General features: G+C 42.6%; 3 protein-coding genes across 4 annotated transcripts; 2 read left to right on the forward strand and 1 right to left on the reverse strand.

Moving 5' to 3' along the window:
- Positions 1 to 62: 62 nt before the first annotated feature.
- Positions 63 to 3,038, reverse strand: gpr3 (G protein-coupled receptor 3). Its single transcript, XM_085446762.1, has 2 exons — positions 2,734 to 3,038; positions 63 to 1,648 (listed from the first exon to the last, which is right to left on the reverse strand). Exon 2 carries the CDS (start codon positions 1,616 to 1,618, stop codon positions 623 to 625), a length of 996 nt encoding a protein of 331 aa, XP_085302888.1. The 5' UTR covers positions 1,619 to 1,648; positions 2,734 to 3,038; the 3' UTR covers positions 63 to 622.
- Positions 3,039 to 6,160: 3,122 nt separating this feature from the next.
- cd164l2 (CD164 sialomucin-like 2) lies at positions 6,161 to 9,660 on the forward strand. 2 transcript variants are annotated; one of them, XM_085445932.1, is made up of 6 exons: positions 6,161 to 6,823; positions 7,222 to 7,308; positions 7,513 to 7,605; positions 7,696 to 7,737; positions 7,912 to 8,071; positions 8,290 to 9,660. In XM_085445932.1, exons 1-6 carry the CDS (start codon positions 6,499 to 6,501, stop codon positions 8,303 to 8,305), a joined length of 723 nt encoding a protein of 240 aa, XP_085302058.1. In that variant the 5' UTR covers positions 6,161 to 6,498; the 3' UTR covers positions 8,306 to 9,660. The 2 variants fall into 2 exon arrangements, with proteins under 2 accessions (XP_085302058.1, XP_085302059.1); XM_085445933.1 differs by lacking the exon at positions 7,696 to 7,737.
- A 936-nt stretch (positions 9,661 to 10,596) lies between these two features.
- On the forward strand, positions 10,597 to 22,621 carry LOC146683230 (synaptotagmin-like protein 1). Its single transcript, XM_085445104.1, has 15 exons — positions 10,597 to 11,064; positions 13,471 to 13,597; positions 13,884 to 14,035; positions 14,125 to 14,230; positions 14,310 to 14,364; positions 14,438 to 14,474; positions 14,556 to 14,596; positions 17,305 to 17,421; positions 17,559 to 17,725; positions 17,810 to 17,912; positions 18,030 to 18,191; positions 18,575 to 18,653; positions 18,758 to 18,857; positions 19,606 to 19,811; positions 21,162 to 22,621. Exons 2-15 carry the CDS (start codon positions 13,473 to 13,475, stop codon positions 21,302 to 21,304), a joined length of 1,593 nt encoding a protein of 530 aa, XP_085301230.1. The 5' UTR covers positions 10,597 to 11,064; positions 13,471 to 13,472; the 3' UTR covers positions 21,305 to 22,621.
- The last annotated feature ends 709 nt before the right edge of the window (positions 22,622 to 23,330 follow it).

Here is a 23,330-nt window from a genome sequence, read left to right on the forward strand (position 1 = left end):
GTTACTTGGTAGAAAAAAATCATTTATTATTCACCAGTATAAAATATTCTTTTTTTTTTAAAAAAAATGGTTGTGCAACTCGAACATACTGTCAGTATGTTTCAAAGTGCCTTTAACAACATGTGCAAAATATACTCTCAACATTATAGAACATGTTGCTTTGCAGACATTCAAGTAAATGAACTCAGGCTTTGGATCACATGTCATTACACTGTGAAAGGCTTCTATTTATAATCTCTCCAATCCTGTTGTAAAGTGCCGATACTCATCAAGTCTGTTTTATATATATATATATATATATTTATATATGTATAATACACATATAGTATTTCTGTGATTGTTTTCTTCTGGGAATCCAGTGAAGCTACAGTTGACTGAGAATGAGGTACACAGCACAAACAGTATCTTTTGTCCCAAGATGGCCACCAGCCAGGACAGCTCAGTACATTCTGATTTGTAGAAACACTTTTATCTCTGAAAAGTGCTGCCTGCGTGTGTGGGAGTATACATGTGTCAGAGTCCAAGTGACAGTCAGTGCAGCAATGAGTGTATTTTGGCACACAAACGGTGATATGTCTGGCATAGATCTTATGTTGGGTTGAGTCTGCTGAGGTTTGGCAGTTTACACATCAACAGGGTAGTGTATGTGTGTGCTGTGCGAGTATCTGTGTGGGCAGCAGGCGTGGAGCAGCACCTTGCGAATGTCTTTGTGTCTCAGGCTGTAGAGAATGGGGTTTAGTAGGGAGCTGCCTGCAGCTGGCACCAAGGTGGCATAGGTGTACAGAGGAGGGCTGGACGCATCTCCCAGCAGCCCCCAGAGGGAGAAGGGCATCCAGCAGCCCACAAACACACTGAGGACCAGGAGCAACCTAGAGAAACCTCTCCCGCTGCCGTGCTTGCTTGCATATGACTGATTGGAAGGGAGGAAATGCCTTTGGGTAGCGATGGCATGGGCATGCCGCCTAGCAACACGGCAGATCCCAGCGTACAATTGCAGGGTTACCATTACAACCACTAGGAAGCCCCCACACAGCAGCGATAGATATGTCCGGGTCAGAGGTCGTGCTACAGAACAGGAATTTGGGTCTTCAAGACAGTGCCATCCCATTGCTGGCCCCGCCCCAATCATGCATGCACCCAACCAGACCAGCAGCAGGAGGATGGCGGCTCTCCGCCGTGACTGGCCTGAGCCGTAGGTGAGGGCGTGGCTCAGAGACAGATACCTGTCCAGGGCAACACCCATTAGGCTACAGAGGGAGGCAGTCAGTGATGTCACCAGTAGTCCTGAGGTCAGCAGTTCTGACCAATCACTGGGCTCCACACAGAACATGAAGAGGAAGTGCAGAATCAGCGCCACACCAGCCAGAAGATCAGCCATACCAAGGCTGGCAAGCAGCAGGAAGACAGGGGCACGAAGAGATGAGGTGGCCAGGATGGTGATGACTACGATGGCATTCTCAGTCGCAATGAGGGTCCCTGAAACACAGAGGGCCACGCCCCACGCTGTGAGAGGTGGGAGTTCATAAGCAGATGACTTTCCCAGTTGGTCTGATGGGATGATGGGCTCTGCACCTGAGGATTCAAAATCCCAGCCCAAGTCTGTGGCGTTCAGGATCATTGTTTGGTTCAGCAGTCACACCAATAAAACCTAAAGGAGAGAGAAAAAATTGAGAAATACGTTACTATCAGAAAGATGAGTCACTACCACAGCTCCCACATGTCCATCGAACAGCATTTCCAGAAACAGAAGCTGGTGTGGTTTGAGCCACAGGATGCAGGCTGTAGCATCACACAGAGCAGAAGAGCACTTGATGTGCTAATGCGCTGCTTCAAATGCTATAATCTTGTAATCCAACACGGCTGAGCTATTGAGAAACCATCCTACCACTATAAGACCTTCAGATGTTGTGTTCTCCTGCTCTTTGTGATATCATTACCTGCTCCATTTTGGGAAAACAACACAAAAAACTACTTTCCAATAGCTATGTAGAAAAAAGGTAGTTTTGAAAGCCCATATAAGGTTTTATTTCTTTAAAAATTATCACTTTTTTTCAAATTTTTTTTAACAGTTACCCAAATCTATGTGTTTGTATTTTGGGACGTCACGAGATTCATCTCGTGACTGGAAGTCTTGTGGGAAGGAGCGAAACTTCCAGTCAACCAACAGGCTATGTATTTTGAATGATTTGGGATAGATATATAATATTTAATTAATCACCAGGCTAACACGTGACTGTAAAAGGTGGGCTATCATTTGCTGCCCACTGAAAAGAATGAATGAACGGCATCATTTTAAAATAGGATTACAGTTAAAGGCATATGTGCGCGTGGCTATATGTAAACTCGATTTATTATGTAAGCCACAGTCTGGGTTTTCCTCGTGATGCCGCACAGCAGAGGCGCAGAACCTCGAATAAACTCTGCGTGCAACATGCATGCACGAGAAAATCTGCGCGGTAAGGATCTTATCAGTTATCTGCTCGCACACATGAAAACAAACTGGACGTCCTGCAGGAACGTTATAAGCGCATTATTTCTGCGCTCCTCGGGCACTGAGTCCCCCCCTACCCCGCGCTCTTTCTCCGTTCCCACAGTGAGGAGGTATATCCCACCTCCTGACGCAGGGGACCCTTAAGTATCATACAAATGCGGGTTCACTGCACCGTAGAGCGTGCCCCCCAACACATGCACGTACCGAGACACGTTTACGAGCATGTACTAAATTCCTCTCACCTTATTTAAACGAGTCAGTCCTCTGAGGGAGTCACACTGATTTTTTTCTCTCTTTCTCCTGTAAGATCCAGCACAGGTGATGGAGCCGAGGTGAGGCTGTTCGCGGTAAGGCTCGACAGCAGGTTTAAATACCGACGGTTCCCGTGTAGACAGCTCCGCGTTCCCGTCTTCACCAAAGTTGCGCCAAACTCTCACCTGGCGTCGCTTGCATCTCTCCTTCTTCAAGCTCGCCGAATCGCTCACTGGAGGCAGAATGAATGTTCTTGCGCGCGGGCTCATCCACAAGAGTCTGTCTGACGTCAGTGACTGGGAGCCTCGACCAATCAAGGGACGGCGCCAGGGATGCGGGGAGAAGTGGGAGGGGACGTCCATGGAGTAATTTCATTCAGAAAAATGCGGCAGAGCCCCGTCGCCCCTCCCACTGCGGCTCGCTAATGCTTTCATTTCTTATAAATAACGACCATCGACGGACACACACGTTTTCTCAATAAGACCCAGACCCCTTGCTGAAGGTGAGGATACGAGTTTGTGTTGGGCAGGGCTGGAACTTGGCAGCTGTGAGCGCACAACGCAAAGCGCTGGAGCTGTCCACGGTGCTGAATCTCAGAGTATGACTCATGGGGAGATGTCGTACAGGGAGACAGAGAGCCTGCTGAATGAACGAATGATGGGGAGCAGCTTTAGCACACACTGAACTCTTTTTAAACACAATTTAAATTTATGTAAAGCACATAGGTGAAATATTCTTGAGGGTGAAGTGGTGAAAAACTGGCCTGTGCGTGCATGGTTGCACTAACAGAGATATGGGTATACTAATATGGAGTGCTGGGTAAAATTCAAGAAGTATTATACACTAAAACTGTTTTCAAAATAACATCAGCATACATACATATTATATATGTAGAAAGATAAATAGATATATAGATATAACTTGTCTTTATGAGCCTCGCACAGCCTCATAATCTTTAGAAATCTTCTAAGAGGATTGAGCATTTGTGTTTAGGCCGTGGGTGGTGAGAGTTTTCCTACAATCCAGCAAAGACAGGAATCAGTCGTACATTTTGCTTGTTATCCACCGTATTTGTCTCGTCTTTTTTTGATTTTTAGTATCGCTTCACAGAAATACACGCCCCCACCTCCCCTACAGTAATACAGCAGCAGGGGATTCGTGGCTTCCCCCGGTTTGACACGAAGCGTGGGACGCTACAGGCTGGGCTCAACAGCTGTCTGCGTGGTGGCGCACGGCGCTGAGCTAACTGGGGGAATCTCGTCTTATTCGAGCCATATTAGGACACGCTTCCTGTCGATACACCCCTCCTACGTCACCGAGCAGAGTTGAGGCGCAACACTTGTCACCTTCGTAAATGTCGCCGGTATTAAGCAGCTTCTACAAATTTCTGCAGAATCACGGCTGCTCTGCTCATGTTACCCACTTCTTTTTAAACAGCATTAAACTATTTTGTTAAAATATTAACTGTGCTTTACATTAATGTAAAACACTTAATAATTATAGATTATTTGTGTGTGCGTGTGCCACCCTGTCCTTTATGTTATTATGTCATGTATATCTTTTCTAATACTAGCAGTGCTCCGTGGAGTGTAAACTAGTCTGTGGCCGGTGTTGTAGATTGCTTGCCCACAGCGGAGGAGGAAATCGTGTGGAACAGGATTGCGGAATATCCCTTTGTGTGTGTGTTTTCTTTGCTTCCTAACACACACGAGCCACTCTGAAGAAAGATCTACCCAGACAATGGGTGCCAGAGCATATGAGATGTGGGAGTTAAAGGAGCCACGTCGGTGTGAGTGGAGGAGGTGGCGATCATTGCATAAAGCTGCAAAGTTTTGTCATGATCCTGCACGTTTTTTTCCCCTGCGGCCTGATTGGGGGCTGTGACTCAGTGCATCTGCATCACAAAGCGACAACTTAAAAGGTCGGAAGCACTTGTGCAGTTTGTGCTGATGCATTTGCCCAGCTGCACGTTGTGGAGCCTCTTATAAAAAGCAAAACCTGAGCACCTTTGTACTCTGAGCTAACCCCATGCGCCACAGGTTTTTGGAAATGACGCAATTTTTTGTAATGTTGCCTTTCTGTACATCACAGTCGCTTTAAAATCAAACAACCAGGATGTGATTCAGATGCAGAGTCTGAGCTTTACATCAAATGGTTTAACGAACATGAAACAGTCTGAAGTCTAGAACACCTGGGCATCATGGACAGATTCTCTGTCTTTAGATGATGTGAAGGGTTTTTCTTAATCAGATGAGGGGGTTTTTTGCTTTTCAGGCTTTTTTGTGTAGCCGAGAAGGTCAGTTGTTGATTTGTCCTGTCCTATAAGGATTTTGCTATTTCTCTAACAAGACTATTTGGTTTTTCAGCCTTACCTCCATCACCTACATCTATGTCTCTTTGGACATCATGTTGAGAGTTCTGCTGAAAATCTACAGAGCTCAACACTTGGAATCAACTCCAGGTCTCTCACCAGCCTGATTTGTCATGGAATAACCAGGAAACATTGCTTAATTGCTGTTGAAACTGCTTATATCATGTAATACTTTTGTTAAACCACTTGAAGTAAAGCTCAAAGTCTGCCCCTCATTTACATCTGGATTGTTGGATTAAAAAACAAAACATACTGCCGTGATTTGTAGACAAACAGAAAATGTGTCATTGTCCAAAATCCCATATGGACTTCACTGTAGTTTCAAACAGTAATGCTCAATACTCACGTCTGGTCCTTTACATCCAGATCCAGCTTTACCAATAGGAATGTGCGATTTAACTGTAACCTCTTCAGCTTTTACAACTAATCACACATTAAGAGTAACATTACTACAAACATCCCGATCTAGGCTAGTGTCACAGAGTGTTACAATGGTTTTCTTTGTCTCTTTCTTTACATTTATCTGGGATATTTTATATTTATTTGCACAGATAAAGTACAAGAAACATATTCTATCAATAGGTGGGTGGTGATGCTTAAAAGGTATACAGTAAAAAAGTTTTTTTAAAAAAAATCTTAATTTCATCACCGAGGTAAAAATGTGAGTACAGAATAGATGAAAAGCCAATGTACTTTTTTAGCAGAAGCCTGTTGGAAATCTTTAAAGGGATATGAAGACCTTATTAGCTCTTGTTATATCTAGATCAAGGTCTATTAAACCTTCCTCTACTTGACTTGTATTGCTGTAAGTATGAATAACATGAATTAGCATGAATTCCTTTTTGAAGCTGTTCATTTTTTGAATGTTTTGGGGGATCTGGGTAGATAAAAGAATCTCAATAAGTCACAAAAGACATTGAAGGAATGAATTTTAGCTACAATAGCAACATAAACCTCAGGTTTAAAAGGTCAGCAGCATTTTTCAGCTATTTTATTCTTGATATCTTCATGGGCATCACATGACATTTGGTGCCGATGAAGCTGACTGCAAGTGACTTTGATGATCACCCTTTTCATGATGTTGAAATATCAACATCTGTTTAACGGAAGCGTAGACATTCAAGGTCCCCACAACATGGATTTTAGAAAATTTAACAAAGCAGGCAACCACATCACTAAATCCAGAGTTCCAACAGGGAAAACAAAGAACCTTGTCATGCGTTTAAGTGCAGGTAACATCAAAATGAACACTAATTTAGCTCAGTTTATTCCCATTAGTCCTTCTTTAATTTATAGGCTTCATAAGGACATATATGTGAATGAAGGTGTGTGTATACATTCACCGCCTGCTTAGGTAAACAGGTGTCAGTCCGTTCCAACTGGCATGCATTTCAGGTGGCTTGAGGTGGGCCAGTTGGTTGCCAGGGAACCAAGTTTAGTGGCGCTCATGTTACACAGATCTCCTCACTCTTATCTGTCATTGTGTCCTGGTTATCATCACCTCCAGAAACCCTTTCGAGGACAAGCTGAGGAGACTTCAATTCAAAGCCTTTTTTTAGTTTTTAAAATCAACTCCCTTTTAAGTGCCAACGTTTCCAGGTGTTGCTCGCAGGTGTCTGTTGCAGTCAGGATGCAGCTGGTGGCATTTACTGTTCTCTCCTCCACTCTGCTGCTTCTAGCAGTGATCCATTCTGTGTATCTACAGCCAGGTATGGGTCTATCCGTATGTTTTATTTTCTTACAGCGTGTCCATTTCAGTATATTTTGCTCTGAACCTGCTTGTGTGTCTTCCTAAGCTTGCCATCTGCTGTCTATTTTCGTGCTTTAATCTGTTGTCTTTCCTCATTAATGTCTCACTTCTTATTTACTGGTAAGATGGCTTTTTGTCTATTATTACTAACACACCATGAAGCAGCACAAATAAGAGAGTTTAACAGGAAGCAATTATCTTTTTCTTATCATCATAAACTTCTGCATTCTCAGATACTGTCCAAACTAACAGGATATCATATAATAATGAAGCTGCTTTAGAATAAATGGGCACTGGCCAGCCAGCTGGGTTTTGATTGACACTGCTAATTAACTGCCAGTGTTGTCCCTCCTACAGATTGTTCTCAAGCCGAGTCATGTGACCTGTGTGTCGGCGATTCCATGCTCAACCTGACAGGCTGTGTCTGGAGGCTTTGTCCAAATGGTGACACACACACACACACACACACACACACACACACACACACACACACACACACACACACACACACACACACACACACACACACACACACACACACGTGACCTCTGATAGTAATTCAATCACCAATGCTGCTGTAACACTAGCTCCCCTGGTTTGTAGAAGATCACTGAATTATTGAGTGATGCCGGGGTCTGTCTCCCTCAGGCAATGATACAGGCATGTGTGTGACCGATGAAGGGGATTCGGCAGACAACGGCATGAACTGCAGCTGGACCAGAGTGTCTGAATTGTGCACAGGTATTAAAAAAATGAACATAATTTTGGGGGGGATGATATCAAGTGTTTTTCTGCCATCTTCATAACCCTGTTACATAATTCATTCCCCAGTTGTAGAGTCTGTCGCTGCGGGAGGTGGTAAAACCGTTTCAGGTAAACTGAATCAACTCTGCTTCAGACGTCATCTCCTAGTCCCATAACAGCTGACTAAAAGATTCCCTAAAGGCAATCCAGTCATCTCCACCCGCTAAAAACCCTGACAGCACTTTATAAATATATATATATATATATAAAACAACCAGTGAATTCTGTGTCCTTTCCCTCAAGGTGATGACAGCAACACCAACTCCTCCCCCGAGTTCTCCCAGGCCAAGTTCGACATGTCCAGCTTCATAGGCGGCATCATACTCGTGCTGTGTCTGCAGGCAGGCGGATTCTTCGCCATGCGCTTCCTCAAATCCAAAGAGCAGAGCAGCTACGACCCCATGTGAGTTTATGCGCGGAGGTGTTGGAGAACACAGAATCTCACGCGTTTGTGCGAAACGTGTTAAGTGCAACAGCAGCCTCTGGTGGCAGGAATCGTCAACAACACACGATGCACAGCGCAAACGGTTCACCTTCAGCATCTCTGCCTGTCTTGTTTTGATTCTGATCACACACACTTTCCATCAGTCTATACACACTCTTCTGTCTGTCTTCATGCAGAGAGCAGCCACAGTGAAGACAAGATAAATGACGGACAAGCAGACGGTGCAGAGAAGGACAGCAGAACGGTGACTCATCTGGTTATGACGACAAGAATTTTTTTCCCTCTCCTTTTTTTCCCCCCTGTCGTTTTTTTGGTCTGGTCCCTGTGTGTACCCCCTGGGGGATGGGTGTGTTTGTACGAGGACATATTCCCAAAATACTGCATTGTGTAACAAGTGTCTGTGCATGAGCTCACTGCAGTATTTACAGTTCACGATCAGTGTGTTAGATGCACGATCAAGCAAGACTTTGATTTCTGCAGAATTTTATGCAACTGCTTTGTGATCATACAATTCACCTTAAATTACAGTAATTTAGGTGTTTATATTGTTATAAATAGTGTGGTGCAGTTATATTATTAAATTTAGGCTGTAGTTCAGACAAGGTCACAACAAACATTTTATCCATCGTCTTTGAGTACATTTCTGTTCATGTGCATTTTGATAACTTTCTAGAGTTTTTTTGAAACAAAAATAACCAAATGTTAACCTGTAATGTATGAAATTATTGATTAATATAATATAAATATAGTAACTAAGGTCCTAAAGTCCACTCACAGGCTGTTATACCTCTTTCCGTCAAGTTGCAGTGAGTGTTTGTGCTGCTGCGGATGCAGGGAGACGCCTTCCTTTGGTGCCTTTTGAAAAAAAAAAAAAAGTAATCCTACATTTTAAATGGTTTGAGGAGTTATTACATAGCTTTACTAGCAGTGATGCTTCTTCTATTTCCATGAGAAGAAAATCATGCAGGCTGCTTCATTCACCAGTTATTGTTTAAACATTTTCAGCAGGTCCTTGTATAGCCACTGACATCACTGCTTCCAGCTTTGGGGTCGGCTGTTTTATGGTGGCCTGCTACTGCCAGTCTTATTTTAGTGGGGGGAAAAATAAGCTACAGCTCAGACACCTGCACCTCACTGATGGAAAGGAAGTGTTAGAGATAACAACTGTGATAACAACCTGTGAACCACTGAGAAAGACACACCATAACCTAAAACCTGAGCCCTAATAGCAGAGTCAGGATTTCAATCTTTATAAAAACCTCCAGTAATGACTCTAGTGGTGCATTACTTTTATTTTGATGCTCTTACTGTCAGTAGTTCAGACAAACCCAACGTGGTAGTCATGGAGAAGAACTCTGACTTGATTTCTCAGATTTATAATAAAGTTTGAACCATTTGATTGCTGTTATAAAACAGGTGACATAGACGTGATCCTGTTTAAATAATACTAATGTTGGTTAAACTCATTAATATGAGCTGTTTGATTTTTTTGTGATGACACTGGATTTCCTGAATAAACTAGGAATAAGAAGAGGTGTCTCTCAGTATGTTTGGTATGTCTTTGCTTTCTTGCATTTAAATACGCAAACACAACTCGTGGTTCCTGAGTACTTAAAGGTAGAACAGGAGGCAGAGTCTGCAGCTTCATGCCCCTCTTCTGTAGAACCAGCTCATAGTTTGGATTCAGGGCACAGACAGCCCCCATAGTTTTTAAATCAGGCTTAAAACGACCCTTTTTGATAAAGCATTTAATCAGGGTTGGATCGGGTGACCCTGAAACCTCCCCTAGTTAGGTCTAGGCTGCTGAGGACTTCCTATTATTCACTCACCTTAACACCACTTTGCATTTAATCATTAGTTATTAATCATTATTTTCTCCATTTCCTCCCCTCATAACCCCCAACTGGTCACTGCAGATGTCTGCCCCTCCCTGAGCCTGGTTCCCCTGGAGGTTTCTTCCTGTTAAAAGGGATTTCTTGCCTTCCCACTGTTACCATGTTCTCACAAGGGTCATGTGATTGTTTGGGTTTTCACCTTAAATATGAAGCAGCTTGAGGCGTCCGAGGTGTGATTTAGCACTATATAAATAAAATAGAACTCGGCAGAAGAACTGAACTATGATCTGCTTAAGACCAAGGACCTGTTAATAAAAATGACCTGTCCATGTACCATATCTGGGTGTCAGTATGGACCCCAGTATTTGGCACTAACAGAGCACTGATGGGACTCTTTAGGGGAGCAGAGCGAGGGCTGGTTGGATGCTTTGGTCTCTGTCTGAGCCAGGACCTATACAGGCTTGAATAAGTCCACACAAAAAAGCTTTCCCCATCTGAGGAGACTGTGGCTGTCATCCAAGTTTGGTGACAAAGGACAGAACTGGGCCTTTTTCTTTCTTTCATCCTCTCCTACCCTCCCCCCTCTGCCTTGCACACACTCACACAATGCAGTTCCACTGAGGGAAAGGGAAGTCCAACACCTTACCAAATTTAAACCGAGGCTGGTTACACGTATGGGTCTGTGTTCCTCTTCAAAACAGGCAGAAGGCTCGATATCTGCGTGCTTGTTTGTGCACAGTAAGGCCAGGTAGGCAAGAGTGTGTGTGCTTAGCAGGTGTGGACAGCTACAAGATACATCCCACCTCCACCCTGCAGTTTGGTAAAACATCCGCGTGAGTCATATCACACAGTCAGACAAATACACAGTATCAGCACGCGCACGCGCGCACACACACACACACACACACACACACACACACACACACACACACACACACACACACACACACACACACAGCTGAGAGCAGCTCCTGTGCGGACTAATTCTGGAGGGCGTGTTCACTCCGTTTACTCAGCACACAAGCGTCGACGTACACAGACATACACATCGCACTGAGGAAAACTTTTCCTGAGAACTTTTCCCCCCGATGGAACCAGTGGAAGCTGTCAAATAAGGTAACCCGGTTTTTCTTTCGTGTGTTTCTTTCTGTGTTTCTAACAGAAGGGAGAGGAGAGAGTTTAATCTTTAATCTTTAAAGGGAAAAGTTGCGACAGGTGTTTCCTCTCTCGCGGTAGATCCGTAATGAGAAGAAGTGCACTGACCTATTTCTTTTCCCCCTAAAGGGCACTTCGCGTAAATAAATAAGCCTAAATAATTAAACCCATTAACAGTCTTAAAAACAAGTGTTCAGTCACTTTTAGAGGTTTAAACCTATATAACAATAAAAAAACACCAAAGGAGTGCTTTATGGAGGAACTATTGATAAGAACAACAACGTTGTTATTAATATTACTCGGCGTGTTTTGTGAAAACTGGAGCACTTTGTGCGTGGCGTTTTCTAACCTACCCGTTGACAGGCGAACACGTTCCTGACGCGCATGCGTTAACTTCTCAAAAGTAACTAGCCTTAGGCGTTGGGGACATGAAAACTCATTAACAGTTATTACATGGTGGTGCAGAAGGTTAGATCATCCATCTCGGCCTCACATTAGCTGAAAGTGAATTCAGTAGTAGGTTGTTATTAATCTTTTTGAATGTAGTTTTTTAGGCTGTCTACAGTAGAGTACTTAAGAGTAGGAGGGAGTGAAAGTCATTGAAGACAGGAAAGGCTCACCTGGAACAGCATGTATCAAAGCTTCAAAGAGTACTGCATCCTGAAAGATACCAGGGAGCTCGCTTCAGGTGATTTAAAGAAAAAAAGAAACAGCTTTATTATAGGTTTCCTCTTAAGCATTTCTCTACTATGTTTCATGTAAATGACAATTTGTGCAGTTTGTAACCTTCAGACCTCTCTGAGCAAAGTAATGTCATCATTAACCAAATTTTACATGTGGGGGAAAAAAAAGTTTACAGGACTCGGCTCAGTCCTTTAAAAACAAAAAGTACACCCTATGATTAAACCACTTGTAGAAATACTTTTAGCAGTATTAACTTGAGGTGATTATTTCTGTGTGACTTATTCCCCCACAAAGGGTCAACATATGTGGATGAATTCGGTCCACTCTTCTTACACAACATCATCAGCATTGCTTCAACTTATTGTGGTTTGCAGGCTCTCTTTGATGCACAGCTATGTCGCCACAACATTTCAATCAGGTTAAGGTCTAGACTTTGACTGGGCCATTCCATCACCTCGATTCATTTCCTTTTCAGTTGTTCTGCTGTATATTTGCTATATTTGACATGAATATTTTGGTTATACAAAGGGGCTCATGGTCAGCTCAATGACTGTGAGGTGCCCAGGTCCTGTGGCTGAGAACCACGCCCAAAACATCCCCCCACTTCACCACCTGCTGACAGCTAGTATGAGGTGTTTGGTTGTCATGTCCCCCAAAAGGGCCAAGGGGATGAGGAGTAACAATAGTAAGTCCAGGAGGAAAAAGAAAAGACAAAAAACCTTTATTAAAAAGGACTTAAAGAGATGGCTACACTATAACAATCAAACAAATATGTCAACAAACTAAAACACACTGAAAAGAAAGGAAATCATTAACAAACCAAAGAAAAACACCGCTGCTGTCAGCAGCTACTCACTGGTAGCTCAAACCCCACACCTAAGCTCACCACAGCACTCACTCTGAGTGACTAAGTGGGCCGTCACCAGCTTTTATGCAGGTGGGTGGTTAATTGCTGAGTGGAGCCAGCTGTGCACCAGCTCCTCAGAAGAAATGGGTGGCAGCTGAAGTCAGAAGGAAAGGAAAACAGGACACACACGCAAAGTTTGCTAGGGCGTGACAGTAGTGCTGTGCATCGTGGCTAAACACTTTGGCGTTGTCTCTTTAAAGGACATTGTTTCAGAGGTCTTGTGGTTTATTTAGAACTTTGCAAACCTAATCTGTGCTGCCACGTTCTTCTTAGAGATAAGAAGATATGTCCTGTTTAACACCGTCATGAATTTAACATTTAACATGCTAACTGTGGCTGTAGCTCTTGGGTTTTCTGCAGTTTCTCTGAGCATTACATGGCCTGACCTTGAACTTCATTTGATGGGACATCCACTCCAGTGAAGAACGTGGCATTGTGTTAGCATAGAAGTAAAGAGCAGCAAACTTCCCAAACTTGTGCTTTTAAAGAGGCACTCACACTTACTGATAATCATAAATGAAGTGCATTTGATTAGCAGGACCTGGCTGCTGATTACCTTCTTAATTCCAATGGGAACAGCAAGATGTACTTAGTGTTTTATAGGAATGTGAACTTTCTTTTTCAAATGACTTTAACCAGACAAACCTTCATTACTGTTAAGAGGGAAAAAAATCTGGAAGGCTAGTTTGCCGAATTTTCTTTTTTCTTTACTGTTGACTGTACTGTACTGCACTATTTGTGTTGTGTAATGATAGTCAAACACACTTTTGTCTTAGGGATGGAAGGAAAGCAGGGAGACTCCTCACTTGACTTGAGCCACCTGACGGAGGAGGAGCAGACCTCCATCCTGCAGGTTGTACAGCGTGACTTGGAGTTACGTCGCCGTGATGAAGGACGTGTAAGGTCAGAGGTGACTATTTATTCAAGTCTGACTGATATGTGTGCTAATCTCTTCGGATGTTTGTAACCGTATGGGTGGGATTGGTCCTCAGGCATATATTACTTTCTTTGGTGTTGGTGCAAAATCTCCCTTTAGTGTTCAGGTCAAGTAAGACACAGTTGGTGATCAATTATAATTATTTCTTTACACTTCGTCACATGTTTTTATCAATTTTTTTTGCCATAACTTTTAATTAAGCTGCTTTGAATATCAGGTGTTACAAAGAGTGTCTCTCTGTTGATGATGCAGAACCCTCGAGCGGAGAGAGACGAACTCAACCCGTCTGCGCTTCCTGTCAGGGGCGTGGTTCAGCGAGGAGTGTAGCAAACGCCATCTCAACTGGACTTCGGGCTGCGACCTGGTCCACGCCACCATCCGCCACAGGAAGACAAAGAGCAGAGGTCAGTTTTCAGTTCATGTAGTAAAACTGTCAGCGATCAGCAGGACTGTTTTCTGTCTGTCTGTGATTACTGTCTGTGATTGCTGACAGATGTGTCCCTGAATGGACTTTTCAACATGGAGCGAGAGGACAACAACAACACTTTACTCGAGACTGAAGGACGTGTGAAGGACAGCAACCAGGAAGAAACTGAAGGGTTTGTGGGGATGACTGTGAGACAAACGGACTGATTGTAACATTTATCTGCTGCTACATCTCCCAATATTTGTTTTCAGGACTCAGAGTTTGAAACCGGTACCCACATCCACAGTAAACGGACCCGTGTCACAGGTTTGTGCGTGCATTCTTCTTCCCCTTTTTCCATTCTTGTCCTTATAACCATGTAAATACGAATAATTTACAGGGTCTCCAGCACAGTAACAGCTCCTCATCATCCAAAGGTATGAAATTCCTCCCCCGCTGTGTCTGTGCCTCTCTAGCCATCCCTCAGTAATGTTATTAACTCAATGTTGTGCTCACAGAATGTGAAACCAGAAGTAACGGCCAATCGGAGGAACCTGAGGTGATTATACCACACACCCACAGATTACCATGACTAATGGTTCTGGCAAACACTGTTGAATTGGTCTTTATTGTACCTCCTATTCAAAGACACTGAGTCAATATTTGTCATTTTTTCAGTGTATAAATCCAAAAAAACAGCCAATGCGGTACTTCAACGATCATTTTCATACAGTGGCTCCAGAAAGTTGCGCAGTTTTTGTTGTGTATTTAATTATATATTGATCAAATCAGTCATCACTTACAATCAGTTTTTACTCGATAAATCAAAATGTCTCATTTGTTAAAATTTCAGACTCATTGCAATGGTTCTCAGGAGGCTGTGTTACAGTTGCAAGCAAAGGAAAAGAGGGACTCAGCTAGACTCGTGCAGCATATAGAGAATCAGTTTTATCAGCAAATTTAGCAAAACTGCAGTACTCTGCAAAAGTCTTGAACCACCTTTCATTTCTTTATATTTTGCTTCCAAGAAGTCGGACTTTCTTGTAGTTTTTTTTTTTTAGTTGTTTTGAGCACCAGTTCTCAAGGCTTTCTGAAGGTCTTTCAAAGTTTTTCTTTGGGTGCTTTTTCAGTCATTTTTTATCAGTCTGACCATTTTCAGAGGATTGTTTTCTTGGTTAGTTTTTGGATAAATAACTGCACCTAATTCAATGGATGAACAAGTGATTAATCTACATGAATACTTACAGACTATTTAGCAATAAATAACTAAACAAACTGGCCCTTCAGTTGATCTGTTTACTGAAGCCTCATCACAAATGGTCTCAGTAGAGAGGTGGCTGTCAAGTAGCCATTCTTAAGGAAGGGAAACGGGGAGAAAAAGCTCAAGTGCTGAACTGAAAATCAGTGGAAATTTGTCATTTAAATCTGTAAAAAAACAGTGGAGCATTTGTCTTAGTTGGGACTGTATGGCAGCCAGTGGTGTTGGAGATTTGAATCATTGAATTATGAGCAAATAAAAGTACCATCAGATTTGGATCCACCATTTAATACCTTCTTTAAAGCAACTGATTGGTAACAGTTTCATTTTTCAGCATAATAATGACCTCAAACATGCTGCTAATGCAGTAAAAGCATACATGGATAGAAAAACAAACAATGGGAAGCTATCAGTCATGGAGTGGCCTCCCCAGACAGGGACTTCAACGTTATTGAAGTATTGTGAGATCATCTTGACGGAGAACAGAACAAAAGGCAGCCAAGATCCAAAGAAGAGCCCTGGACGTCCTTTAGGAAGCCTAGAGAACTATTCCACAAGATTACTTGATAAGACAAAAGAAGCTTGTCTGAGAGAGTTCAGACTGCGCTAGAATAAAGGTGATCGTACGAAATGCTGACTTCTAACGTTATTAGTATTGTATTAACACTGTTTTTCCCTTCTATACTTTTTTCCAAACATGTTTGTATGTTTCATTTAGTTCCTGCACCTATTTCCATTTTTTCTAGCAACAAACAAGAAATGAGGAGACATTATCAATCAAGATATATGCAAAACAGGAGAAGTGCTTGCTTAGTAGTGCAAAAGACTTGGTCTGAGTATAGAGTCCATATGTGAGTAGCCTGAGTGACGAGGGTTACTCAGACCACGGTTCAGATTGATGATGTGTGGAGGATAGTCCGAATGATGGGTTGCCCATCATGTGGGCGATCGTGGCTCAAGAGTTGGCAGTTTGTCTTGTAACCGGAAGGTTGCCGGTTCGAGCCCCGGCTCCGACTGTCTCGGTCGTTGTGTCCTTGGGCAAGACAGTTCACCCGTTGCCTACTGGTTGCCTACTGGTGGTGGTCAGAGGGCCCGGTGGCGCCAGTGTCCTTGCCTCTGTCAGTGCGCCCCAGGGCAGCTGTGGCTACAATGTTACCATCACCAGTGTGTGAATGAATGGATGACTGAATGTAGTGTAAAGTTCTTTGGGGTCCATAGGGACTAAGTGAAGCGCTATACAAATACTATAGATGAGACTTAAAACAGCCCCACTCCCCCTCTGATTACCTGTAGAGTAACAGAGTGGATGTTCTGAACTTACCTGGCTTATACAAGCAGAAACTTCAAGTCTTCGAGAGCAGGAGGAAAAAGATTCTCTGATGAGACCAGAATTTAGCTACTATCCATGGAGCACGGAGTAAAGGATAAAATCTGAAGATGGAAAACTCTTTGGGTTATTTGTCAGCTGGACAAAGCTGAGGGAAGGCTGAATACAATCAAAGACAGAGGACACTATAAGAAGCAACCTGACATGGGGATAAACACATCACCTTTCAGCATATCAGTGAATCAGTATTACTCAGGAGTGTTTTCTGGCAGTCTGGATTGTCCAAGGTAAAATGAGATCTGCACGGAGAAGGCAGCAAACGGGTTGATGGATGCTTTCTCGATCCGGTCTGATGAGTTTGAAGGAATCTTCTAAAAAATAATATCAGAAATAATCTAGATGTGTGAAGCCAGTACAGAGTTATCCAAGAAGACTGAAATCTGTTATTGTAGCCAGAGGGGCTTCTACTGAGTGGTAAATTATGGCTCTGGGTACTTTTGTAAATGAGGCATTATTATGGTGTATTGAGTGTGTGTGCATGTTCGTGTGTGTGTGGGTGGTTGGGATGCCACTTTTACCCATTAAAAACTCCTTCAAAGTATACTAAAAGTTTATGACAGATGTTTTGTGTCTAATTATAACGCTGCATAAGAACTGTGAGTGTGTGTGTGTGTGTGTTTAGGAAGACTTGATTGACAACTATAATGGGGACACTGACTCGCTGAGCAGCCTGACAGAGACGGATCCTTCTTCTCTGAGAACTAGCAGCTCCACCAACAGTCTTCATTCGGGCTACGTGGTACATGCACATACACACGCACAGCATACTTGCATGCACGCACACACATTTGATTAATTGCCTATTTGGCGACGCAAGATGACTCAGCTCAGGACAATGACGTAGGAGCTGATCTTTCCTTTGCGTATGTGTTATAGCTCAGCGGTAGCATGATGAGTCTGTTCAGCTCGGGGGATTTCGGAGTGGTTGAGGTGAGGGGCCGTATCCAGTACTCATTGGCTTACAACAGCCAGAGGGAGGAGCTGCAGGTCAAAGTGTATCGTTGTGAGGACATTGCTGCAGCACGCAAGAACCGGTCTGACCCGTAAGTGACTGCATGTTTGCATGCATGTGATGTGATCCGGGCCCATATGGAGCCAGTCTAGCAATGGATGTGTGTTTTTCACAGATATGTTAAAACCTACCTCCTGCCGGACAAGTCAAATCACAGTAAGAAGAAGACTTCAGTGAAGAAGAAGACCCTAAACCCAGTTTATGATCAGACACTCAGAGTGAGACTCTCTGTCATTTACATGTTACATAAAGTGTCAATCACAGAAATCCCCCACCAGCATTTAACTAAAGTTACCTAAATAACAAAAACACACTCATGATGTATGTTCTTTCAGTATAAGGTGCGGATCGGGGAGCTGCGGAGTCGGACCCTGAACCTCTCTGTGTGGCATGCCGAGCCCCTGGGGAGGAACGTATTTCTCGGGGAGGTGGAGGTGACTCTGGCGCTCTGGGATTGGACCTGCACACAGCCTCTGTGGCAGGACTTGCAGCCACGGGTAGGAAGGACCTGGCATCAACGAGTGGCATGCAAACACACACTCTTGTAGTTGCATAAATTAGTGTGTGTGTTTGTGTTTGAATGGTGCCAGATAAATATTTGCCAGCCCACTGTGGTGCCTGCATCTACATTTGTTTAGTATCTGAGTGTCTTTGTAGCAGCAGTTACAGCAGCTTTGTTGGAGACAGAATGTGGGGAGGTGTCTCTTGTGTCTGGGAGAGCTGAAGGGAGAGGAAGACATGCTGTGAATTTCAACTAGGTTTTATGTAACTTTAATCTTTCCCTGCTTCCACACTTCTCCTGCTTCCTTTTTTCCTTCTTTTTCATACTGTCATTTCCTCTGACTTCATCTTTTTTTATTTTATGTACGCTCTGTCACAGGTTTATCTGAGCCCAGACTCCATTAGAAGTCGTGGGAACATCATGTTCTCTATTAAATACATCCCAGAAGGATATGAAGGTGAGGAAAATACCTTAATACAACACGGATGCACGTTATATCTGTGTACCACAATCACCCGAATCTCATGCATTCTGTGTGTGTGTGTGTGTGTGTGTGTTAAGGTGGCGGTTTGCCTCTGACCGGAGAGGTTCACATCTGGCTTCGGGAGGCTCAGGGTCTCCTGTCCAACAAAGGAGGTGCTGTAGACTCCTTTGTTAGAAGGTGCGTCAGCTCTGCACCACATTTCCTGATATTTTGTCATCAGTTATCTACTCTGTCATTACGTATAAGCAGCACATTACATGTCATGTTGCATTCTTATCAGTAATTACAGAGTTCCCCGTATTTTCATGGGGATTTTCGCAATACATGATTCAAATGTGGTCAATCTCCCCTTCAGGGTCATGTCGTTGTGCACCTCTGCAGTGCTTCCAACATGACTACAAAACATTTCCTAAAAACTATATATTTTTTCACTCTACTTTTCATAGATGCACTCTGAACTTGTGATTATACACTGCATATCCTCCAAAACTAAGTGGCAAACTTTCATTTTGGAGAACTGGATAGATGTGCAAGTTGCAAATGAGGCTGGTGGTGAGCAAGGATTTGTTGGCATGGCCAAAAATGTTCAGACAAGCATGGTAACAAGGTGGTTTCTATCAAAAGCACGTTATGGTAAAGTAACCTAAGGAAAAATAGCAGATTCACATGGTCAGGTGGTCAGAATGGGACTCCCGTGGAGCAGTTTGGAAACTAGCAGTCACAGTGGAAGTGGTGCATAAGGAGATAGCCTTGAAAGGGAGGTTGGCCAAATTGAAATCATGTATGTTTTTTGGATTTTTTATTTTTTTCTTCCTAATGGGCAAAACTTTGTGATAGCATTTCATGAATATTGAATTATTTCCATATGCCTGTAATTTGAGTCTTTAAATAATCCCACTAATTTACTTGCTCCACACCCCACAAGCTACATACTCCCAGATGCAAGTCGTCAAAGTGGTCAGAAGACCCGGGTGGTGAAGCACTCCATCAGTCCTACCTACAACCACACCATGGTCTACGACGGCTTCCATACCAGCGACTTGAGGGAGGCTTGTGCTGAGCTGACGGTGTGGCAACGCGAAGGGTTAAAGACTCATGTCCTCGGGGGCGTCCGTCTGAGCTGTGGAACTGGTTAGATCATCTATATTGCACATTTTAATAGTTTAACTGAAAATCACATCAAAAAAGACCCTAACTATTTAGGGTTACAGAGGAAGAGGTGATATAGAAAGAAAACTTGACCTCTGAGAAGTACAAAGAAGTAATGCAGCATCGTAATAAGGTCACATATTTATATAATTTGTGTTTTTTGAATAGATTGTGGTTACTGTTACACATAAATCTGACTAGAGAGTGACTATAAACGAAGGTGATTCTAACAGTTTTTGTAAATAGTTTGTCAGCGTGTTGTGCTGGCTATTTTTTTTTATAACTAGTGAAAAACAGTGAAAAGTGGTAAGATATCGCTGCATGATACATCCTTACCTGCAATACTATCTAAGAGCCCCAAGTGATTAGGGACTGCATTGTTTCCTCTTGTCTCCCTGTCTGTTGTTTGTCTCTGTAGTTGACTGGAGGCTCTGACAGGATCTCCTTGTCTTTGTGCTAAGCTTTTCAAATGGTGTCTCGTGGGTGCTGTGATACTTCACAGGTTTGCAGGAGGAAAGCACTTCCTGTGTTCAGGGCTGGAACATTAATGCAATTGTTGCACTTGTCTCATATTTCAATAGTAGGCTTTGTCGATTGTGTCTTGAAAACCTGTCTAATTTTTTTCTATAGTGCTGATAGTTGAGACAACCTTAGAGTGAAATGCTTCATACTGAACTAATGCCTGCTGGCATGTCAGGCATTTCATATGGTCGTGTCATTGGAGCGAAGTCACATCGCTAGTAATGCAGCGTCTCTGTCTGTCCTCGTCTGCTTGGTTGCTTTTGAAATCTACCACATAGACTGCAAGATAGATTTAGCAGGTGTGTCTAGTGACATACAGAAAACAGTTTAGTTTCCCTCAAGTACTTATCCTTAATACTGATGGTGTTTTTTTTGTTTTTTTTGCTCGTAGATTGTGTTACTGTGCTTTATATGGAGTGGGAAGCACTCAAGATCAAATTGCAGGCAGAGCATCAGCTCCATTATGTCTCACTGCGAGGAAGATGATGTCAGAGAAGTGGTGGGAAGTAACAGCTTTGAAGGATTTGTTTTGTTACAGACAGATTTTGAGCAAAGTTGTGTTCTTCACAGGCAGAGCTGTTGCCTGCTGAGGCTGTTTGTTGCTGTCAATTTTAGCTTGGAGGTTGTAGTCACGATTTCTCAATGGCTATATGCAGAATTTTAGTCTGTTGGTTAAACCTTTTTCCTTCTTCAAATGGAGTGTATGTGCATGGACATGCAGGGAGTGTTTACATCTCTTTGAGAAAAACAGCTGCGGTAAAGTCCACAACATAAATAATGACCACACATGTGGGTTTTCTGTAATGCCAGGTCAGAGTTACGGCGAGGTCGTCAGCTGGATGGATTCCACAGAAGAGGAAGTCACTGTGTGGATGTCCATGATTGAGAATCCAAACCACTGGATTGACGCAACGCTACCGATCAGAACTAACCTCACCCGGCGGTCTGAGTGACTCAGACGTATCCTGCACTCAAGCGGAATCATTCGTATGCACGTTGCTATTATGGTCGGACTGAAGGGAAGCCATCTTCACATCTTCACATTTACCTCTCTGTCACAGTGATGCACACTTAAACACACAGGTGTTTTTCATATGTCCATACTATATACTGTACATGGCACAGAAACACACAGGGAGGTGTAAGCAGTGGTATAATATTTTGCCTTAACGGAGTGGATTGGATTGGTTCAGTCTGGCTCTAATCTGGCAAAGAGGCACTTTTTTGTTATTCAGTGTAGTTTATGAAGTACAAATCTAAGTGTTGAGTCATTAGTGCCCTGGCTTAGTGACTTCTCTGTGATATTACATGAAGTAAGAAGGGGGTGGGAGGTCTTTCCTTTTATTTCAAACGCAGTCTCAGCCCTTTCAGACAATTTAAGAAAGGCAGGCCTGATGACTTTCACTGTGAGAAATTCTCCTCATTCAGATAATTGTATCTTTTTTAGGTATCTCTATTGTAAGTAATTTGGAAAGTCCTTGCAGCTGAATTCACTCAGCTAATCTCTTTTGACTGAATAGCTGACTACCACCTTGTGGTCAGACTGTATACAAATTCTCGACACACTGAGCAAATGACAGGGGGCGCAGTGACGGTCACAGGCAAAGAAGTGAGAAGAAAAGGGCCTGTTTCCGTGTTTCCCTAAAAATAAATTTTATTTTTCACATCAGCTATTCTTCTTTATATTTCTCACCAAGTAAGAATTTACTACATGAATCATGATTCATAACTTGTGTCCAGCAGATGGCAATATTTACAATACTTTTTCAAGCTGGAATAACAGTAAGTGTCTGTGTGTTGTGTCTTAACGTTTGTGATTTCTGCATCTCATCGCAGGTTTTCCTTAAGTTGCACCTTTCTTGTTGACACCAGATACTGGAAGTCCAGTATTATTGGTATAAAGAGGCTGTTTGAAGGCAATATTAATTGTTGAAAAAACGTCTGCAAGACACTGTAAGAATTAAATGTTATTGGTTTCATAGTTTCCCCTGAAACACTAAGCTCTTGTGGTGAATTTTTAAATGTCGGTCATTCTGTCTTTATATAATTAGGTTTACTATTTTATTACTTTTTATTATTGCCTTGGATAGTTATGTAATTCTAATTTTGTGTGCCCTGCAGATATTCACCATTGAGGTTTCTTTCTGAGAACTGCGGTCTGTTTTGATATCTGCTTCACAACACTGTCTGCTTAAAATAATGTATTAATCTTCTACTCCTGTAAGCTTTTTGTCATGAGAAATTACAGGTTGTCCTTGTTTTCTCCTTGACTCATTTTTCATGTCTAATATGATATCTAGCCGAGAGACATCAGTTGAAAATTACTTCTGACTCTAGCAGGTCCACGGTGTTGAATCATCCTTGAAAAACTAAATTAAAGTGACTGTGCACTTTTATTTTGTGGGGGGCTGATGGTGGACGTACTCTCCTTACATATCTGTTGTGTATCTATTTGCATTAGACCCTCAAAATTGCCCTTTAAATCATCAGATATACATGCTTTACACTTGCATGTTTCAGAACAAATTTTAATATTAGACAAAGATAACTTGAGTAAATTTAAAAAATGCAGTTTTTAAATGATTTAATCTATTCAAGGGAAAAAGTTCTCCTTGTTAAATCATGAATTCACTTTAACCACATCACAGACCTGTTGAATCAAAAAATGACATGGTAATAGAACCTATGCGACAAAGTGAAGTGGATTAAAAGTTTTCAAAAAGTAACACATCATGCCTCTAAAGAAACTGCTGGGAAACAAAGTCGCTGACATCTGTCAGACTGGAAAGGGCAACAAAGCCATTTCTAGTGCTTTGGGACTCCAGCCATTATCAACAAACAGAAAACAATGTTGAATCTTGTCAGGAGTGGCCGGCCCTCCCAAGTAACTCCAAGAGCAGATTAACGACTGATCCAATGACCATCAAACAATCATTTCTAGCTGCCTTGCTGCTTTGTCTCATAAACTTAAATGGGAGC

This window comes from Copadichromis virginalis, linkage group LG22 (genome assembly GCF_057382275.1).
Source record: "Copadichromis virginalis isolate Kocher_CV1m ecotype Utaka linkage group LG22, C_Virginalis_male_GT1.1, whole genome shotgun sequence".
Classification (NCBI taxonomy): Eukaryota; Metazoa; Chordata; class Actinopteri; order Cichliformes; family Cichlidae; genus Copadichromis; species Copadichromis virginalis.

What these genes read in the sequence shown, in the direction of transcription:
- cd164l2 (XM_085445932.1), top strand. Translation starts at nt 6,499, where the DNA reads ATGCATTTCAGGTGGCTTGAGGTGGGCCAGTTGGTTGCCAGGGAACCA. An exon ending in TTCTGTGTATCTACAGCCAG is followed by an intron (nt 6,824 to 7,221) that starts GTATGGGTCTAT and finishes TCCCTCCTACAG; the next exon opens with ATTGTTCTCAAGCCGAGTCA. An exon ending in AGGTGGTAAAACCGTTTCAG is followed by an intron (nt 7,738 to 7,911) that starts GTAAACTGAATC and finishes CTTTCCCTCAAG; the next exon opens with GTGATGACAGCAACACCAAC.
- gpr3 (XM_085446762.1), bottom strand. Translation starts at nt 1,618, where the DNA reads ATGATCCTGAACGCCACAGACTTGGGCTGGGATTTTGAATCCTCAGGT.
- LOC146683230 (XM_085445104.1), top strand. Translation starts at nt 13,473, where the DNA reads ATGGAAGGAAAGCAGGGAGACTCCTCACTTGACTTGAGCCACCTGACG. An exon ending in CGTGATGAAGGACGTGTAAG is followed by an intron (nt 13,598 to 13,883) that starts GTCAGAGGTGAC and finishes TTGATGATGCAG; the next exon opens with AACCCTCGAGCGGAGAGAGA. An exon ending in GGCAGGACTTGCAGCCACGG is followed by an intron (nt 18,192 to 18,574) that starts GTAGGAAGGACC and finishes GCTCTGTCACAG; the next exon opens with GTTTATCTGAGCCCAGACTC.